The sequence below is a fragment of the Onychostruthus taczanowskii genome, unplaced genomic scaffold, assembly GCF_017590055.1.
Source record: "Onychostruthus taczanowskii isolate IOZ18803 unplaced genomic scaffold, ASM1759005v1 scaffold14, whole genome shotgun sequence".
Classification (NCBI taxonomy): domain Eukaryota; kingdom Metazoa; phylum Chordata; class Aves; order Passeriformes; family Passeridae; genus Onychostruthus; species Onychostruthus taczanowskii.
This window is the reverse complement of record NW_024498573.1, coordinates 834,219-853,096: the sequence shown is the minus strand read 5'-3', so window position 1 is coordinate 853,096 and position 18,878 is coordinate 834,219. Positions and strand designations below refer to the sequence as shown.

Below are 18,878 nucleotides of genomic sequence, written 5' to 3'. Positions count from 1 at the left end.
CACTCAGAGCAGCCCCAACACCCCGGCCCCAGCTCAGCATCCCACCACCAAGAGCACACGAGGTGATGCTGCACAGGAGGAAGGGAAATGCTGGGCTGTGGGACGTTTCTCAGGGCACTGGGCACAAAGCCACCACTTGGCCAGGTGGCAAACGCTGTCCTGGCCCCCATGGGCAGTGCCAAAGGGCATCTCACATATTTCAAATTGAGTAATTTAAACCCATTCTCCGCCAGGGCTCAGCAGTTTTCCTCATGTAAAACTGTGCCCACTTCTGGGCAGAAGGTTAAAATAAACATTATGAAAGGGGTCAGCCTGCTGTTTGTTTCTGCCTGCTGGGAATGCAACCCCATCCAGGAGGCAGAGGAGGCAGAGGAAGGCACAGAGCCTTGGGCAGGGCCAAGGCTGCACAAGCTGCAGCTCTGCCCCGTGCCCGGTGCCAGGGCACACGAGGCTGATTCACCCCCTGCCCAGCTCCCAGCGCTGGCACGGCTCTGGGAACAGCTCCCAGCCAGGGCACATCAGATGATCTCAGCTGGCACAGCCGGGACAAGGGCAGGGCCCAGGGCTCTGCCTGCTCGGGATGCCAGCTGCCCTCCCTGCACAGGGCATTCCCCAGCCCACGGATCCGCTGAGCCCCCCCAGAGCTCATGGAACACACACGGAGCTCGGGGGGACAGCACTCACCTGCCTCCCCAGGGCACTGCCACCCAGCAGGCTGCTGCAGCTGAGCCCCTCCTCGTGCCCTCAGCAGCCACCCTGTGCCCAGGCCTGGCAGGGCATGGGGAACGGGGATGGGCACGGGGATGGGCATGGGGATGGCACAGGGAACAGGGATGGGCACAGGGATGGGCACGGGGATGGCACAGGGATGGGTACAGGGAACAGGGGTGGGCACAGGGATGGCACAGGGATGGGCACAGGGATGGGTACAGGGATGGCACAGGGATGGGCACAGGGAACAGAGATGGGCACGGGGATGGGCACGGGGATGGGCATGGGGATGGGCGTGGGGATGGGCATGGGGATGGCACAGGGAACAGGGATGGGCACAGGGATGGGCACGGGGATGGACATGGGGATGGGCATGGGGAACAGGGATGGGCATAGGGATGGGCACGGGGATGGCACAGGGATGGGCACAACAATGGGCACAGGGATGGACACAAGGACGGGGCACGGGGATGGGCATGGGGAACAGGGATGGGCACAGGGATGGGCATAGGGATGGGCATGGGGATGGGCACAGGGATGGCACAGGGAAGGGTACAGGGAACAGGGATGGGCACAGGGATGGGCACGGGGATGGACATGGGGATGGGCATGGGGAACAGGGATGGACACGGGGATGGGACAGGGATGGGCACAACAATGGGCACAGGGATGGGCACGGGGATGGACACGGGGATGGACATGGGGATGGACAGGGGGATGGACATGGGGATGGGCACAGCAATGGGCACAGCAATGGGCACAGGGATGGGCACGTGGCGAGGGAAGCACCCAGGACAGGATTTTTGCCCTGCTCTGAGTTCCCCAGCTCAGCAGAGCACCAAACCCCAGCAAACGAGATGCTGCTGCTCTGAAAACCAGCCGGCACCGACTCCACAGAAGGAGTTCCAAAAGAATGCTGGGGACAAACTTCGGGGAAAAAGGGAACTGACAAAGCACTGCTTACAAAACTGACCTCACTTGTTGTTTTGCTATCCCCAGCCAGCAGCACAGCTACCCTGCACGGCACATGAGATCAGGAGGACAAACGCGTGACCTCACTCCTCCCAGCACGCAGCTACAGTGACGAGCACGGAACCAGAGACAAAATCCCGGGGCCCAGGACTTCCAGGAACTTCTGTCCCCAGCTGGACAGCAATTAAATGGCATCTGCTGCTCGAAGAACACCACTGTGCTCCGTCACTGTGCTCACTGTAATTTTGGGCACCCTGTGACATACCCAGAGGACGAAAGCTGAGACACAACCAGTGCCAGCTCCAGCAGGGCATGTTTTCAATCACAAACTGGGGAAACAGTTATACAATACTGCAAAATCACAGGTTTAAACCCTTTCCAAGTACTAAATAATGGCCTAAAGCCTAAGATTTATTCAGCTGCCAAACTTTTCAACAGCTTGAATCAAGTTTCATGTGTATGTGTATAAAAACACGTATGATGTATATAAAATTGCCAGCTAGTATAGACATACCTCCATAAAAATAAATAAATTATAGGAGTACAGACATAAAAGTGGAATATTCAATAAATATTAAATTTTTAGGAGAAGACTGAGCAAATGACTAATATGCCAGTTTAAAACCTAAGAAGAGAATTTAATCCTCTTTCCTACCACAGACTCTGAGCTACTGGATTCTGCCACTCCATGTAAGCAGCAGTAAACACACAGGAACACAGTGGACAGGGCTGGCACGAGGATAAATGCATGAAGGACTGATGCTTGAGCAGATACATGAGGCCAAAGAATGTCTAATTAATCCCATAAAGAAATCAATCAATAACTGCAGTCATGTCCAACTGAAGCACCAAGTCTTGGAGAGATGGAGTTTCCCTTGGTGAAGCTGAAGCCACTGAACTGCACCATGAGGGTAAGTCCTGGAAGCTCAGGAAGAGAATAAATGGTGTCTAACCCCCCTGTAAAACCCCAAGGGAATTATCCAAGAGCAGCTGCCCCTCTCTGTGGCATGGCAGTGGCCCCTGGCCCAGCTGTGGACACAGCTGGTCACCCCAAGCCAAGGGTGTTTATTTTTGCCTGCCTGCCCACAAGGTCTCTCCTGCAGGGCTCTCATGTCTCCCCTGGTGCCTGTCAGCTTTTACCCCGAGGTGGCTCTGTTTTATTGAGGGATGGGACATAAAAAGTTACGAGCAGAGAGTTTTATGGAGAACCTGTAGCTCACTGGAAGGAGCTGCAGTGCTCTCAGTCAGCTCAGTGCTTTATTGGAAACAAATGTCACTGTGATCTACGATTCACCCAACTGTAGCTGGAAGGAATTTGGGAATTACTGTTTGCTGTGAGAGCATTACCCTTTCGTTTCTGGGGGTTTTCAAGAGTTGCAGCACCTAGCAGTGAAGCTCTGTGGTTTTGACCCACTGATAAAACAGCAGGAGACCTCTGACTTACAGCAAATCAGAGGTTATTGCACTTAGTGACAACAGCAATTATTTCAATTCCACCATATAGAGACTATTCTCCTCCAGGGACACATTCTTAGCACTTTAATAAACGTAAGGATACAGATGGGCCCTCACCTGCCATCTCCTTCTCAGTCTTTTAAAAAAATTATTATTATGAGGCAATTATTACAGTTTATAAAAGCCTGGATAAATATTACAAAGAGAAAAAAAAAGGGAATAAAGAAACATGAACTATAAATTGCTGATCCCACAGAAAATGTAACAATTATTACATTTTTTTTAAAACACAGAAAATATTTGGGAGATCTGAACAGAAAATGTAACAATTATTACATTTTATTTGGGAGATCTGCTTTTGAAGTGAAATAGGACCAAAAATATTAAACTGTGCCAAAGCAGGCTAAAAGTATTGTCTCCATATCAAAACCAGAAAAGAAACACACAAGTAAGATCCAACCACCTCAAGAATCTCAAATTCCCTCTTCCCCTCTTCTACAGCACAGAATTACTGCACAACACAAACCTGGAAAAATACAAGGAAAACCATGTGTGGTGCAAGAAAATATATGTTCAAACACTCCACCAAATTCAACTTTGCTTGAAAGCTGACAACAAATTTCAACAAGAAAATATGGATCAGGCAGGTTCCATCTTTAACCTTGTCTTTTCAGCCCTAATTTCATCAGGTCAGACAGAAATGTTTCACTCTGGCAAACTCGCAGGGCCATACTGCCACTTTGATACACTAAACAGACAGAACATTATGCAATTTGCCAAACTTTTCTCTCCATCCCAGGCATATTTTTAGCTGTGACAGTGTTGGCTCTGATAAAATGAACGATTCTAGTGAATGGCGCAGGAACAGTCACAATATGGAATGTTAAAGCACAAACACCTCCCACAAAAACTTCTGGATATAAATACACTTAATATCTCAATTACCTTCCGTTTGACTTAGTGGGAAATGCTAAGCAAGCTGCTGGGGAGAAACAAGTGGGGAAGGAGAGGTGCTGTGGGATTTCTGGGAGGATTGAGCAGCCCCGGGCACCCCCGGGCACAGCCCAGCCCTGGCAGCTCCTACTCACTCATTAATGATCAGGTCTGGAGCAAAGCACAGCAGGTTGCCATTGGACTGCTTGTAGGATCTCCAGCCTAGAGCAAAAGCCATCAGGAACATCCAGGAGTACTGCAGGAGGGTCATTTGGTCATCCAGGTGCAAATTTCGGAAACCTGGAGAAATGAAAATGGAGGGGGGATGGTGTCAGTTGCAAAAAAGCAGCAAAGGACAAAAAGGTTGCGTGGCTCGGAAAAGGAGCAGGGCTATGAGCAGCACAAGTGCTGTGTTATCAGTGCACAGGTACTACAGGGAGTGAAAGAGATGTAAAATTAAAAAAATCACAGGAGATATGTGTGTGGTTATCTGGAGCTGATGGTCAGTCAGATACATCACGAGAGGCAACAATTATAGTTCACATACACTGTAATTCACTGGGCTGCCTTCCAAAAATAACAGGGTTAGCTCCTTTTCACAAGAGCAGCCTGCTAGACAATAAATGATTTAATATCAAATGCTCTTATTCAACAACAACTGCACACTGAACCTGCAAAATAAGTACTGCACTAGTTAGCAGCATGAACTGCTTCTAATCTCACATGTAGCATGAGCAGAGCCAACTGAACAGGGAGGAAATGAGTAAAACCTGGCAACTGGTCCCCCAAAGAGTCTGAAAATGCCACCAGCTTTGGATTTGCAGCACCAGCTCATATCAGATCCAGCCTACACTTACCAAGAAACCATCCTGCCATACGGAGCCATTATTAGAGCCTGAATACAAGTTGATTTTATCTATTTTTATTAAGCATCTGACATCTAAAGAGCTCATAACATCTGAAGAGCTGCTTCCTAAAGCTGTGCCAACAGACAGAGCCAGTGGATGAACGTGTGACAAACCTGGTGGGTCTAAACACAGCCCCTGGCTTTGGAGCCACCAGGAGTGACCAGTTCTGCCTCTAAATTACAAAGAAAGGGTTTCAAAGTGATTCCAGTCTTTCTGGGTCAAACCTTGAAATCTGCGCTCAAACCCTCCCCAGGAAAAGGTTATTTTGAAATCCCAGCTAAAGGGTTTGGCAAGGAATGCTGGCGTGCTGTCAGCATGGCTGATGGGCTACAACAGGAGCAGGATATACAAATTAAACACTCATGAGGAACCACCTCAGCAAACAAAAGAAAGGAGATAAAAATGATAAGAATAGTTGCCATTAATGTAGCTATTAAAGAGAAGATTGGCATTTTCATTGAGAGCATAAGCTCTAACCTGAAGGGTTTGGCTAATTACAAACATCTCTGCTCAGCAGAGATGATGAACAGAGAAGTGTTTTATAAAATGGAATCTAAATCTGGATCTGGGAATAGCAGATGGTCTCCCAAAAACCTGTCCCAGAAGGAAGTGTGTGCATGTGAGCCTCTCCTCGAGCAGACTGAGCTAATTCAGCACAAGTGCCCAGTGCAAACAGCCCTGACACAGAATGCCAGAATCACTGAGGTTGGAAAAGTTCCCCAAGATCACAGAGTCCAACTGGTCCAACCTGTCCCACCTTGTCAACCAGACCCCACACAAACCCTCCAGTCACATCTCTGCTGGACACAGATGGATTTGAGCTTCCCAGCCTTTCTTTCCCACTGTTAATTTATTTCCCTTGCTCAAAGAGACACAGTTATGACTCATAAATCTCATTATCAGGCTTTTTTCTTTTTTTTTTTGGCAGACCTGTTCTGTGATGTTATTTTTGGGCAACCTATGCGTCATGGAGGTGTTTTTGCCAGGGATTCTGAGAACAGGTAGTGAACAGCACTGACAGGGGTGAGAGGGAGATAAACACTGGGCTTTGTTCTGTAGGAACAAACATCTTCAGCTCCTCTTGGCCCTGGCCTCTCCAAGACAGATGCCACGTGTCACGTCCAAGGCTGAGATCTGACATCACTCCTTCTTTGTCTCAATGTGTCTTTAGGTGGGAGCCAGAACAGCAGCAAACCTGCCCAGGTAAGAGTCAATTTGAGCAGAGCTGGAGAGAAAATAACACCTTGACTTCCACCCTGGAGCTGGGCAGTGAGGGGGAGTTGGGAAAGATCCACCCATGAACGCAGAGCCAATGAGCCAGCAGAGATGCTGGGCTGCAGAAGCCAAGGGAACCTCATTGCTAGAAGTATTCAAGAAATAATTGTTTACTGCCCAGAGAAGCTGTGGCTGCCCCTGGATCCCTGGCAGTGTCCAAGACCAGGCTGGACAGGGCTTGGAGCAGCCTGGGACAGTGGAAGGTGTCCCTGCCATGGCAGGGGTGGCACTGGGTGAGCTTTAAGGTCCTTCCAACACAAATAATTCTGGCATTCTGTGAATCTGAGGTGAAGACAGAGCTAACACAAATAGCTCTCTGTAATACTTTTACAACAAATACCCATTTAAATAAGATTTTCAATGGTCAAAGTGCTCAAGTAAAATGACCTAATTTGTGGCAAATAAACGTTTGCATCTGCCATTTTTTCCGCTCTCCTGCTCCGGGAGGACCAGAGCCACGAAGAGATCCCACCAACACTTCACGTGCACAGCTCTGGAGGAGAAAAGGCAGGTTTAGGTTCAGCAGGAAGCCCGCAGGCAGCACTCCCTGTGCCCGTGCCCTACCTGGGATTGCCTTTGCCCACTTGACGGCAGCGACCACCTGGCGGCCGCCCAGCATGTTGAGCGTGGAGAGGATCCTCCAGCTGGAGTCGGGCAGGGAGCTGTCGTAGCCCGAGTAGAGCACCTCGGGCTCGATGACCTCGAGCAGGGACACCAGGGTGGGCGTCAGCTGCGGCAGCGAGGCGGGCACGATGCTCTTGCTGCCGGCCGCCTCCGGAGCCTCGCGCGCGCCCGCCGCGCCGCCCTGCTGCAGCCCCTTGATCTTCTTCTTGGTCTTCCGGGCTGCAAAGGGTGGGGAAAGGAGCAAAGGTGAGGGTTGGGAATGGCCACCAAGAGGTGATCAGGGCAGAGGAAAGGCTGCTCTGCTCCCCCCGCAGCAGGGCAGCGAAACCCGCACAGCAGCGGTTGGCAGAGTCGGGAATTCCGCGCTCATTCCAAGCAAACTTCCAGTGAAAAGAATGCCCTGTACTTTAATAAAAGTCACATTTGTGCCAATGCTTCAAAGTGTTCAGCGACGTCTGCAGGTACCTTACAAGGCTGAAAAAACCCAAGGCTGGCCCTAAAATACAAGGCTCAAAAATCCTAAAAGCCAAAGCCAAGCCTAAAATACAAGGCTCAAAAATCCTAAAAGCCAAAGCCAACCCTAAAATACAAGGCTTAATCCTACCACTGGAAATATCTGCAGGACTGCACACTTTTTAAAAGTTCCTTTAAATAGCAAACATAGAAACTAGGCAAAGGAAAGGGAAAAAATATATTTAATGGGTAAAATTTACTGGATCTCTCGAGCCAGGGAAAGCTTTTCTTTTTAAAAAATGCTGGGCAGAAGGAACTTTTTCTCTTGCCAGCTCTCTTGCATATAAATCACTGCTGCGTAATTAAACCATAAAACTCATTCGCCAAATAAATAAAACATCACACAGAGATGTTAACTGTAAACTACAAAAAGTTGGAGCAACAGTTTTATTAGCATCTTGTCCCTAATGGAGTCTCCTGCTTGGCTGTGCTCTGCTGGACGCAGCGGCCACACGGAAGGAACTCGCTGTTTAAGGGACAGCAGGGGAGCCCAGCTCCTTCCCTGGGTGCCTTGGTTCATTAATTAATTTCTGCTCTGGAACTTCTGAGACCAAGCTGTAGCATTCCAAGTCCCCCCTGGGCTGTTCAGAATCCCTGAGCACCCAAAGTGCACCCAGCCTGCAGCACACAAACCCCTCCTGGACCCGCTGCTCCCTCCGGCTGCCGCAGAGCCTTGGGAAATCACCTGCCAAGGACAAGGAATCCACCTCAGGCCTCGTACAAACTGCATTTTCCCAAAGTTTTCTAGACATGTGCCAAGCCTGCCATGAGGGAATAGCAAGAGTTGTTTCCTTGGAGCAAAGAGCTTCTTGTTGTTCTCGTCTCGATTTTGAAATGGCTGCTTAGAAATCCTTTCATATTCTGGCTTTTTTTTTGCCCCATCATCCGTGTTCTGAAGAGCAGCTGCTTAGAAATCCTTTCATATTCTGGCTTTTTTTTTGCCCCATCGTGTTCTGAAGAGCAGATGAACTGCTTTGACTTAAATTTAGAAGCACATGCCTTCAGCTTCCTGCAGACACCTGGATGGAGTATTTCCAGCCCAGAAAGCCTGATAAAATTATAATCAAAATAAACAGATCTGATAAGACAAATTATTATGCAAGAATTTTTATTAGGCTGCTACCAGTCCTGACTTAGATATATAGCTGTACCTCACAAAAGAGAAGAAGCTTGAGATAATGTATTTCTTTGCAATTAATTTTTAAATAATACTAAAGACCACTAATTTAAAGCCAGCTCCTTAGGGCAAGTTACAGGAGATAACCCCCACAGATAAACTCAGCATGGAGAGAAAAGCATCCAAGATTTTCTGCTCAAAACAAACAAAACCCCCCCAAGCCCCAAGCTCCTGCAGTCTGGCATCCACCAGGCTGCAGAGGCTTCCTCCTCCCTGCCTGGGGGCAGATGGCCCCAGCACCTGAGCCAGGTGGGCGAGGGACCTGCCACCACCCCCGGCAGCCACAGGCACTGCCCTCCTCACCTGGCAACCAGAACCAGCAGGGCAAGGCACACAACTAAAGATTCCCCAAAAAAATGAAATAAATTTCAAGTGAAGACTGCAGAAAAAAACCTAATTAATTGCCAAGTTTAACTGTAAAATGCAGCATGAAAAGCCAAAAAAATTATGAGACCGTTTTTTTTACAGGCATAAAACCTAACAATAAATCTTTTCTTCCAGCACATCACAAAGAGAGAGGGTGCCAAGGAACACCAATTAACGGTGGGAGCGGAAATGAGAACTCAAGGAAATAAAGGCTGGAGTACAAAATATCATCTTTGTGCTCTGTAAATCTCTGGTACCTGCAGCTTGACAGTTTGATGTTTTTCCAGTCCCCTACGCCCCCAAAAATATGCAACAGAAAAAATAAAGTCCCGGAAAAGGGTGATAAGCATGGACCTGAGGTCTTTTCCAACCTTCATGATTTCATGGTCAAAAAGGCTAACAGAAAATTATCAAGTGACTAGAAAGAGCCACTTTTAACTCACAAGAACGGGTCAATTAAAACACTGCATGACAGAATGAATGAACCAATTCATTAATTTAAAAATAAATTTGTTTTCCACCCAATACCTAAGAGTGAGATCCACTGTAGGTACCAGAAACTGAGAGAAACCCACAACAGGGCAGGCTCCTGGAAAAAGCCCAGCAGGAAGTCAGGTGAGTGCAAGGGGCCCAAGGGCTGAAGGGCTGGACACTGGGAGCTCTCCTGACCACCCACTGGTTTGCTACAACCATTGTTTATGCGCTGAGGATGCAGCTGGGGACTTTTCAAAAAGAAATTACTGTCTAAAAAACATGCAAATTTAATTCTCTTTTGAACAACAGTCATTCCTAAACTGCGAGCCTAAAACAGACAAGATAAAGTGGATTTTAGTCTCTTCTGCACTTTTTGCTGCCTCCCAGTTTGCTTTTCTGCATGACCACTTCTCCATCTGTTCAGATCTGTCCCAAAAATCCTTGTTTTCAGGGCGTTTTTCACCCTTTCACACTACTCTGGGTTCTTCCATTTTGTGCTCCTGAGTTTCTAGATTCCTTTTCCCTCTCAGCCATAAAAGCTTCCCTCTCTCCACCTTCTCCAACAACTTATATAACAAAATCCACCCTCCAAAACCTCACTATTCTCTAGGATTCTCTGTGCCAGAACTCAGACAAACCACACTGGAAGGGCTCCAGCCTACAAGAGGAGAAGTGACAAGAGCCCAACGTCATCACCCTGAAGCTTCTCAGGAGGGAAAAGCTCACAACGAGAGCACTAAACCTGAGTGTCAGAGAACTGTTCCTTACTATGAGAGCACTTATTCACACAGATAAATACATGAATGGCACACATGTATTCTGAAAACAACTATGAAGAGAATAAATACAAATCAACCTTAACCAAAATGCGTTCTTTCCCACCTCAAAACCAAACCTGTGGGGTCTGGCATGATTTAAGCTGCCTTAGGCTCTGCTGTTAGGTGACCTTGCTCCCAGCCACTGGCAGGGCAGTGACCTGCTCTGACCCCTGAAGGATGAGGTCCAGCCCACTGGGAGTGTCCAAACCCCAAACCCAGCTCCTGGGAGACACTCACTGACCATTCACAGCTTTTAGGGATTTATTTCAGAAGCCACTACTGTAGGGTTTGGCTGTAGCCTCCCCTCCTGCACGTGGATCATGACAACAGCTCAACAAAGGGAGCAGCAGCATCCCACCCACCCTGAGGAGGGGATGAGCCTGGAAGGGCCCAGGAGAAGCCCAGGAGAAGTGGAGCTGTGTCCCCCCAGGGAGGCTGGGAGCACAAGAGGAAGGATGTGCTAACACAGACACCAGTCTGTGCTTCATTGATCTCTTTAACTTATCACTTACACCTCACCAAGGATGTTAGCACTGACTGAAATGAAATTCTGTTCATCCTTGGAGCTGACAAATACACCTTTGACATTTTTATTTTATCTGACAACTTTGATTATACACGGACCACCAGGATAACTGCACTAGTAAGTGCTGTGTTAATCTCTGCTGCTCAGGGAAAAATAGCAAACATAAAGTGAAGCTGACACTAATAAAATTGTTTCATGCCATTTTACAACTGCTGCTAAATCTCTGGTTGATGTAGCCTTCAGATTCTCAGGAGTCATTCAGGACTCAGCAGAGAACAATGATGTGGTGCTGTGTTAAATTTAACCAACACTTTCTAGAGAAATTTTGTCAGGTATTTAACAAGTATCCGCAGCATGAACAAAAGTACTTCAATTTTCCTCAGCTGGAAGACGTAACCCCCGCTCCCATCCCTGTCCATGGTCTCAGAGTCAGGTCACTCAGACAGCACACCCTCCCACAGGTGTCACACCTCCCTCCAGGTGCTCTCCAAGAGCTCTGCTGTCCCACATTCCACGGAAAAGCCACGAGACGTACGTGCTGAGAGGAATGAAGAACAACCCCAGCTTGTGTGCGTGCCTCAGCCTCACTTGTGCTGAGCACAGCGAGCCAGCAAGCGAGCACACACCGGAGAAGGTGCAGCACAGGCCCTGCTGCGTCTCGTGACAAGGCCCACAGAACGCAGCACGGACTGAAGCTGCACTAAAGATTTGCCCTGGCAGTTTCTCTACCAGTAGCCCTACCAGTTGCCCCACCAGATTCCCTGGTAGTTTCCCCAGCAGTTCCCCAGCAGCTGCCCTGGCAGTTTCCCTGGCAGTTCTGAGCACAGCGAGCCAGCAAGCGAGCACACACCGGAGAAGGTGCAGCACAGGCCCTGCTGCGTCTCGTGACAAGGCCCACAGAACGCAGCACGGACTGAAGCTGCCCCCAGCAGCTGCCCTGGCAGTTTCTCTACCAGTAGCCCTACCAGTTGCCCCACCAGATTCCCTGGTAGTTTCCCCAGCAGCTGCCCTGGCAGTTTCTCTGGCAGTTGCCCCAGCAGTTGCCCTGGTAGTTTCCCTGGCAGTTTTTCCCTGGCAATCACCCCAGCAGCAGCCCCAGCAGTTTCCCTGGCAGTTTCCCTGGTAGTGTTTCTCTGACAGTCGCCCCAGCAGTTGCCCTGGTAGTTTCCCCAGCAGTTCCCCAGCAGCTGCCCTGGCAGTTTCTCTAGCAGTTGCCCCAGCAGTTGCCCTGGTAGTTTCCCCAGCAGTTCCCCAGCAGCCCCCCAGCAGTTCCCCCAGCAGTTCCCCAGCAGTTTCCCTGGCAGTTTCCCTGGTAGTGTTTCTCTGACAGTCACCCCAGCAGTTGCCCAGCAGCCCCCCAGCAGCCCCCCAGCAGTTCCCCAGCAGCCCCCCGGCAGTTCCCCCAGCAGCAGCCCCGGGCAGCCCCGGGCAGGCAGCGTTACCTTCCAGGTTCATGCCCGCCTGCAGACACTTGCGGTAGCGGCACGCGGGGCAGTTCTTCCTGCGGATCTTGTCGATGATGCAGTCGTTCCTGCCGGCACACAGGTAGTTGTGCTGCCCTGCCACAAACACAGACAGACAAACATCAGCTCCCCACTGCCTCAGTGACAGTCGGGACCACAGAAAACCTTCCCTTGCCTTGCAAAAGCATCGGTACCCACCCGATTTCATGTATCCAAACCCATTCCTCATGTTTACATCTCAAAGCCAATACATTTAGGTAAAAACATTATTTGCTATTTGTTAACACCAGGCAACTTCTATTTTTAAAACTATTTCCCCCTGCATTTACCAAAGCCGCCTTCTACAGCAGGTTTCCCGTTTCTCTAAATAGTCTGACATGAGACATAAATAATGTGCACGAACACATTCTGAGAAAACACTTGTAAACGTTTCTACAGAGCACAGACACAGCTTCATCAGCTGGACAGCCAAGAAACCTTCCTGTAACTTACAGCCTGACCTGGACAAACCAAATTCGCTGACATTTTTATGGATTCACAGATTCAGAGCAAAACTGGCCCTGAAAACACAACCACTTGAAGTACATAAATTAAAATAACTCTACTTCTTAGTTGCTTAGAGCAGGACAACAGAAGTATCTATTCTTAATTATATGAGTTATGTGAATGAATGTCTGAATGTAACTTATTTAGGGAAAGGTATTACCAAAGAATAGAGCCTTCTCCCAGACAGGGGTCAAGGAGCATGTTTTTCCAGAGGGCAGAATGCTGCAGCCTGGGCTTTTACTCTGTACTGCAAAGTACTGACAGTACAATATTGTGAGAAACAAACACAGATTTTCCAAATACTGAATTATTAACAACAGAGTCCAAGAGTTTTCTCACAGGAAAACAGCTTGGAGAAGGAATTTCTTACAAGTCAGCTGTGAAAATTATGGGCATGCAGAGTTCATTCCTATGGCTTTGGCCAAACTTCTCCAGTGAAGCGTCTCAAGCTGATATTCCAAGGAATGTTTTTCTGAATGACCCCCCCACCTCCTGCACTCAGGGAAGAGGAGCCTTCCTGACCCTTGTGCCAGCTTTGTGTGTGATTAATTCAGACAGCAGATCCTCCACTCACCGTTCTGGTTGCCATTAGCATCCCAGCACACAGAAACACACAGAACATGAAGTGATGCCCAGCGCTGCAGTGGAGCAGAGACAACAGCTCCACAGCCCTCCACGCTGTCTGGTGGGACCTCAGTTTCACACCTCAATACCTGAGGGGAGGGTGCTCCTGAGCTGCTCCATTCTATTCCTAACAAAGAGCTTGCTCTCCATGAATGCTTGGTTCCTTGTAATTACTGCTCACCTATTCTTGCCTTTTCTAGGACCAAGCTACACTATTTCTTTGTGTTATGCTACATCAAAGCCTCTTGTCACAAGATCATTTTGGGGAAGAATGAAGGGAAGTTGGTGCTCCATGTCCTCCTGCTGCCCAGGGCTTTGCCAGCAGCAAAACGAACGTGCTCCAGCTCTCTCTGCTGCTCAAACCTAGACACTCCACAAATACTCTGCTAAAAACCAGGAGTGAGCCAAGGCAGGAGTTTCCAGGGGGAGCTGGGGCACACAGGGACATTTCTCAGAGGCTGGCCAATCCCATCCCCATTGCCATTACCATTCCCATGCCATCCCCGTGCTGCCCACTGCCCCGCTGGCACCGGGGCTCTGACGCACCGTGGCACCAACAGCTCTGTGCCCATTTGAGCACAGCAGCCTAAAAAAGGCTGGGAACTGCAGAGAAAGGACTTGGGAAGATGGAATGGAAACTGCTGACAAAGAAGGCTGATCTGGAGCAGAGCAGGAGGGAGAGGTGCTGGGGAGGCTGCAGGAGGGAGGTGTGAGGAGCTGGGAGGATCCAGGCTGCTACACCGGGTGAAGGGCTGGGAGCTGAGCAGGGCTGGGGCTGGAGAAACTCACTCAAGAGGGCTCTGGGCTCTGAAACACCACGAGATCAGAACTAGAAAATGCTATCTCTGGCCAGCCTGGGCTCCTGAAGAAAGGCTGTCTGCCTGAAGAACTGCACATAAACCGACAGCTGCTGTCCCACCTTCACCCTTCCTCTTCTCCCCTGGTTCTACTCTTTGCTGAAAAGATCACTTTATATTGACTTCCTAGGCACTGACACTTCCAGTTTCTGTGACTATTTCTGTCACAGTACACAGGCCTGGAGGCAAAGGTGGAAAAAAGGGCTTTGGCTAAAGGCCGGATAATGAGTGTGCAGAGTCAGCTTGATCCGAGCACTAACAGGTGCCTGGCAGCCACTAATAAAAAGGATATTGCAGAAACAAATTCTTTTTACATATGTTCCTAATAAGAAAAATGCCTATAAAAGACAAAACCAAATTATTTGTTCCTTGAAGTGAGGACTAGGACTAACAGATCCTGGAAGCAGTCCTGCAAACATCCATGGCATAGGATGGAAGGGTTTAGGGTGCTCAGTCTTGGTGCTGGGGCCCAGCTGACATGGTGGTGATCCATCAAAGGCTCAACTTCATGAACTGGGAGGTCTTTTCCAGCCTCAGTGATTCTGGGATTCTGTGAGAAGTGGGATAATTTGTGGCACAGAAAGGAAGCAGAGGTGAGCCTCGAGGAACTGATTGCCACAAGCCCGCTGACATTTTTAACATCAAGACAGTTGATTTATGGTGTGTCAAACCCAAAAGGAATCACTGGGGTGATTCCTTCCTGTATCAATACATTTGTGATTGATTTAAGCTTGAGAACAGGCAAGCCCATGGCTATGGCACCTGTCCAGCTGCCTTATAAATTGTCTCCTGAGGGATCTCTGGTGACCATGTTTTAATCAAAGGTACAGATGATTATTTGCTTTGCACTTGAGCTCATACTGCCTTGTTATACTTCAGCTGCCACAGAGCCAACACCCCTTTGTGCCCAGCAGAAACCCTGACATGAACCTGCCTTTCCTGATCCCTCCGAGGGGCTCTGCCCTTCCATGGAACTCCCATGGCCCCCGGTGAGCCAGGAACTGGGGGAAAGTCCTGCTTCTGAGGACTGAATGGTGGCTTGTCTCTGTCAAAGAGCCTCCCCCTCCTCCAGTGACCCCAGCTTGCACAAAACTCAGCAGAAAGAGCCTGGTTCAGAGAGGGCTGCACGAGGAAGGCACAAGATGGGAAACCCTGAGGGCCAGAACTAAGAACAATGTTCTTCAGACCTGTGGAATCACCATCTTCCCAGAAACACTGGGAATATGCTCCAGTTTTTCTGCATGTGATACTGAAGCTCAGTCAGCTCTTGAGGCACAACCCAGTCCCTCAAAAAATGGCTACTGATGCACCCAAAAATCACACAGTCCTTATTCACGTTAGTTTTCCATCATCTCTGTTTTCCAGAATGGTTTTCTCTAATCACAGCTAGACAGAAATCCCAGTGATCCAATCCCACACACGTCCCTGGTACCCAGTGTCCCTGCAAGTAACACCCAGGGACATGGATGCAATTCAACCAACATTGTTTACAGGAAAATGACAATAACCTCACACACAACAGATCTATCAAGTTCCATGTAAGTTTTCTACACAAACCAACTAACCATAAATTGAAAAATCACGAACTTTACAAATCTATTGCACACAGACAAATATCTGTATAAAAATGGGACAAATAAACAAAAACAACAGTGAAAGAAAATGAAAGGGACGAAAGCCAAAACAACAATAAATTCTTTTACCCAGAGTGAATGGGAGCATTTTATCAATGTGAATGGAATCCATGCTTTGCATAATGCACCATTATCAATGTGATTTACTATGACAAGATCACTGATCTAACGGATGGGCTGTTCAGTAGGATTCTGGCAAAACCACGGATGCTGGGTTCGAAAACGGATGATGTGCGTGGGGATCCTGTATTTACAAGCAGCTAACTCCAATCCAAGCAGGTCCTACCTTCCACTGCCCTTTTGAAGAACACTTTGCAGCTGCCACACGTCAGGACGCCGTAGTGGCACCCGGAGGCCTCGTCGGAGCACACCAGGCAGAGCTTGGGAGGTGGTCCCGTAGTTGCTGAGGTTGTGGATGGAGAAGAGCTTACATCTGACCTCATTCCAGGGCTGAAACAAAGCAGAAAAATACCTTTAATTGGGATAGAGGGCTCGTAGCTGCCAGGAACAGCTCGTCCCCAGCCTCGGTGGGGCAGTTCTGCACACAGAGCGCACCAGAAACAGTTAAACAGGGACTCCTGTAAAACCCCAGAAAAGCTGTATGGATTCTTCACGGCCTATTTGGCTGCTTCAAGATTCCTTCCCTTACACGTTTCTGAAGCCAAGTTTCTTGCACAATTATCCCAGCCTTTAAAATTGACTCTTTAAACACGCTCTTACTCCATATTGTTTCCATTACTGCCACATTCCCTGCAGTCTGCACAAGGGCTCCCTTCCCAGCACCACCACTGCCTGCTCTACTGGGATACTGTTATGCAAGAAGCTGTGCAAATTGGGACATATAGCAGCAAATATTCCCAGTAACAAGTGATCGTTTCACCCCTGCAGTTCAGGAGAAGAGTGAGAAATATCCCTCATTTCAGGATCTGGATGTAAACACCCAGCCCAGCTACAAATGAAGGTCTGGTTTGTTAAGGAAAAAAACCCCAAATCCCTCTTAGAACAACAAGCAATCCATCCTAATCACCTTGGAGCTGCTCCTGATCCTCAGGGCTGACCCAGCAGTGCTGGCCCAGAGCTCAGGGAGGTCTTATGGTGGCTTATCTTCCCTGGTATGAAGAGAGCTGCATGGCACTCACAGACCAACCATGATCCTACAGACCAACCAGGCACTGCCCCACAGCCCTGGAAAGGCCCAGCTGTTGAGCTCACCCACCTCCACACCAGGAAGAACCCCCTTCCATGGAGGGTGGCAGGCACTGGAACAGCTGCCCAGGAGGTCACGGAGTGTCCCTCTCTGGCCACATCCCAAACCCACCTGGACACGTTCCTGTGCCCCCTGCTCAGGGTGACCCTGCCTTGGCAGGAGGTTGGACTGGATGATCTCCAGAGGTCCCTCCCAACCCCAGCTATTCTGTGATTTCCAACTAAGTTTGAAACTCCTACAACATGATTTCTATACTGCCTGCTTCACTCGAAACTGATTTTCACAGAAAATCCTGTTCACCAGGGTTCCAGCCACTCTCCAGATGAAGCTAGAAAAATGACACTTTTATTTAAGGTTTTGGTGCCTCTCCTTGGAAACTCTCCAGACCATCCACGTTCCCTGATGTGGGCTTAGCATTTGTATGTGGGATGGCTTGTGCATGGAAAATTCCTCTTCCCCTCCTCAAGGAAGTCTGACCAGATTTGGTCACACATTTAGAAAAACCCACAGCTCCAACACGCTCACGCAAACCTTAAAATTCCATCCCAAATTAAGACATTCCAACACCTGGGAGCTCTGCTTTTGCACAGGTCCATATGTCCCATCCCCAGAGAGCACCCGAGAAATGGCCCATCCAGTGATCCAAAGGACTTTGCCATTGTCTTTGGCCTTTCCTGCAGGGATTGAGGCAATCAAAAGACAAGGAGCAGGATCCTCCCACTCAAACACAGAGGGATCAAAGTCAAACCACAATAAATGTGTCAATGAAGTTCTCACTTTGACAAAAATGGAACCAGAAGGCAGAGAGAAGTGAAAATTAGTTGCGTTAGGGGGAAAAATGAGACAGCACAGGCAGGCAATGACCTAAGGGATGTGCAGACCTCCTAAAACCAGTGTTTGAGCTGGGAAGAAGCTGAGCTGTGTCTCAGAGCAGAGAGGGCTGAGCAGAAGAGAAAACACCAGACAGGAACACAGCCACAGCTTCAACGTGCTGCAAGAGAAGTGGGAAGAGGAGAGCAGAGCAAGACCAGAACAAGGGTGGTGCAAAGCCCTCAGCAGGAAAGGCTGGCAGCAGGAATGGAGGAGAATGAGTCAAACTTGAGGAAAAAGGGAAAAAAAAGGCCCCTCTTTTCCCAAAGGGAAGAATGCTTCTTTCCAGAACTTGGAAAAGAACTCAAATCTGTCACATCGCTCCTCTGCGTTCAGAAGCATCTGTGGAATGTTGAAGAGATCTCCTCCGTGGCTGTGCCACGAGGCTGCCAGCCCCCACAACGTGTCTGTCAGCTGGAGCAGAGCTCACTGACGGGCTGCATCCCTGCTCACCAGCCACGGCATGGCTTTCCTGGCCTTTCCAATTAATTACTCTTCTTTTGAGGAGCAGCGAGCTCTGATAAACCCCTCTGGTTGCACAACGCGGGCTCAGCAGCCGAGCTGAGCAATCCAAGCCAGTCCCACCGACTCCGTGTCCGTAGGAACGTACATCTTTCATTCCAGCTCATGGAATAATTCCCTGCTCCTGCCCTGCCCAGCAGGCCTGCCTTGCTCAAAGGCACGGAGCTCCAGGAGCAGCTCTGGAAGGATGGAGGGGCTGAGCCCGCGGCTGTGGGGCTGCAGGAGCTGACACTGAGTGGGAGGATGCTGAGATTCACCTCCATCCCTGCTCTGCTGGCTCTGGCCAGGTTCTGCTGCTCCACGGAGATCTCACCAGGAGCCCAGAGACGACAGGAGAACCTCAGGCTTGAGAGCTGCCCTTGGTTCTCTGCTCTCTCAACAGCTTCCCTGTCTGATCATCAGA

At 49.1% G+C, this 18,878-nt stretch overlaps 1 protein-coding gene across 2 annotated transcripts in view; it reads right to left on the bottom strand.

Moving 5' to 3' along the window:
• The window catches only part of NR3C1 (nuclear receptor subfamily 3 group C member 1), a 65,439-nt gene that overhangs the window by 9,268 nt on the left and 37,293 nt on the right, over positions 1-18,878 (bottom strand). For both annotated transcript variants that reach the window (XM_041397435.1, XM_041397436.1), the window contains exons 3-6: positions 16,163-16,326; positions 12,195-12,311; positions 6,819-7,097; positions 4,227-4,371 (exon numbers count right to left, since the gene is read on the bottom strand). In XM_041397435.1, the coding sequence (XP_041253369.1) occupies positions 4,227-4,371; positions 6,819-7,097; positions 12,195-12,311; positions 16,163-16,326 (705 nt within the window). The remainder of the gene's footprint in view (positions 1-4,226; positions 4,372-6,818; positions 7,098-12,194; positions 12,312-16,162; positions 16,327-18,878) is intronic.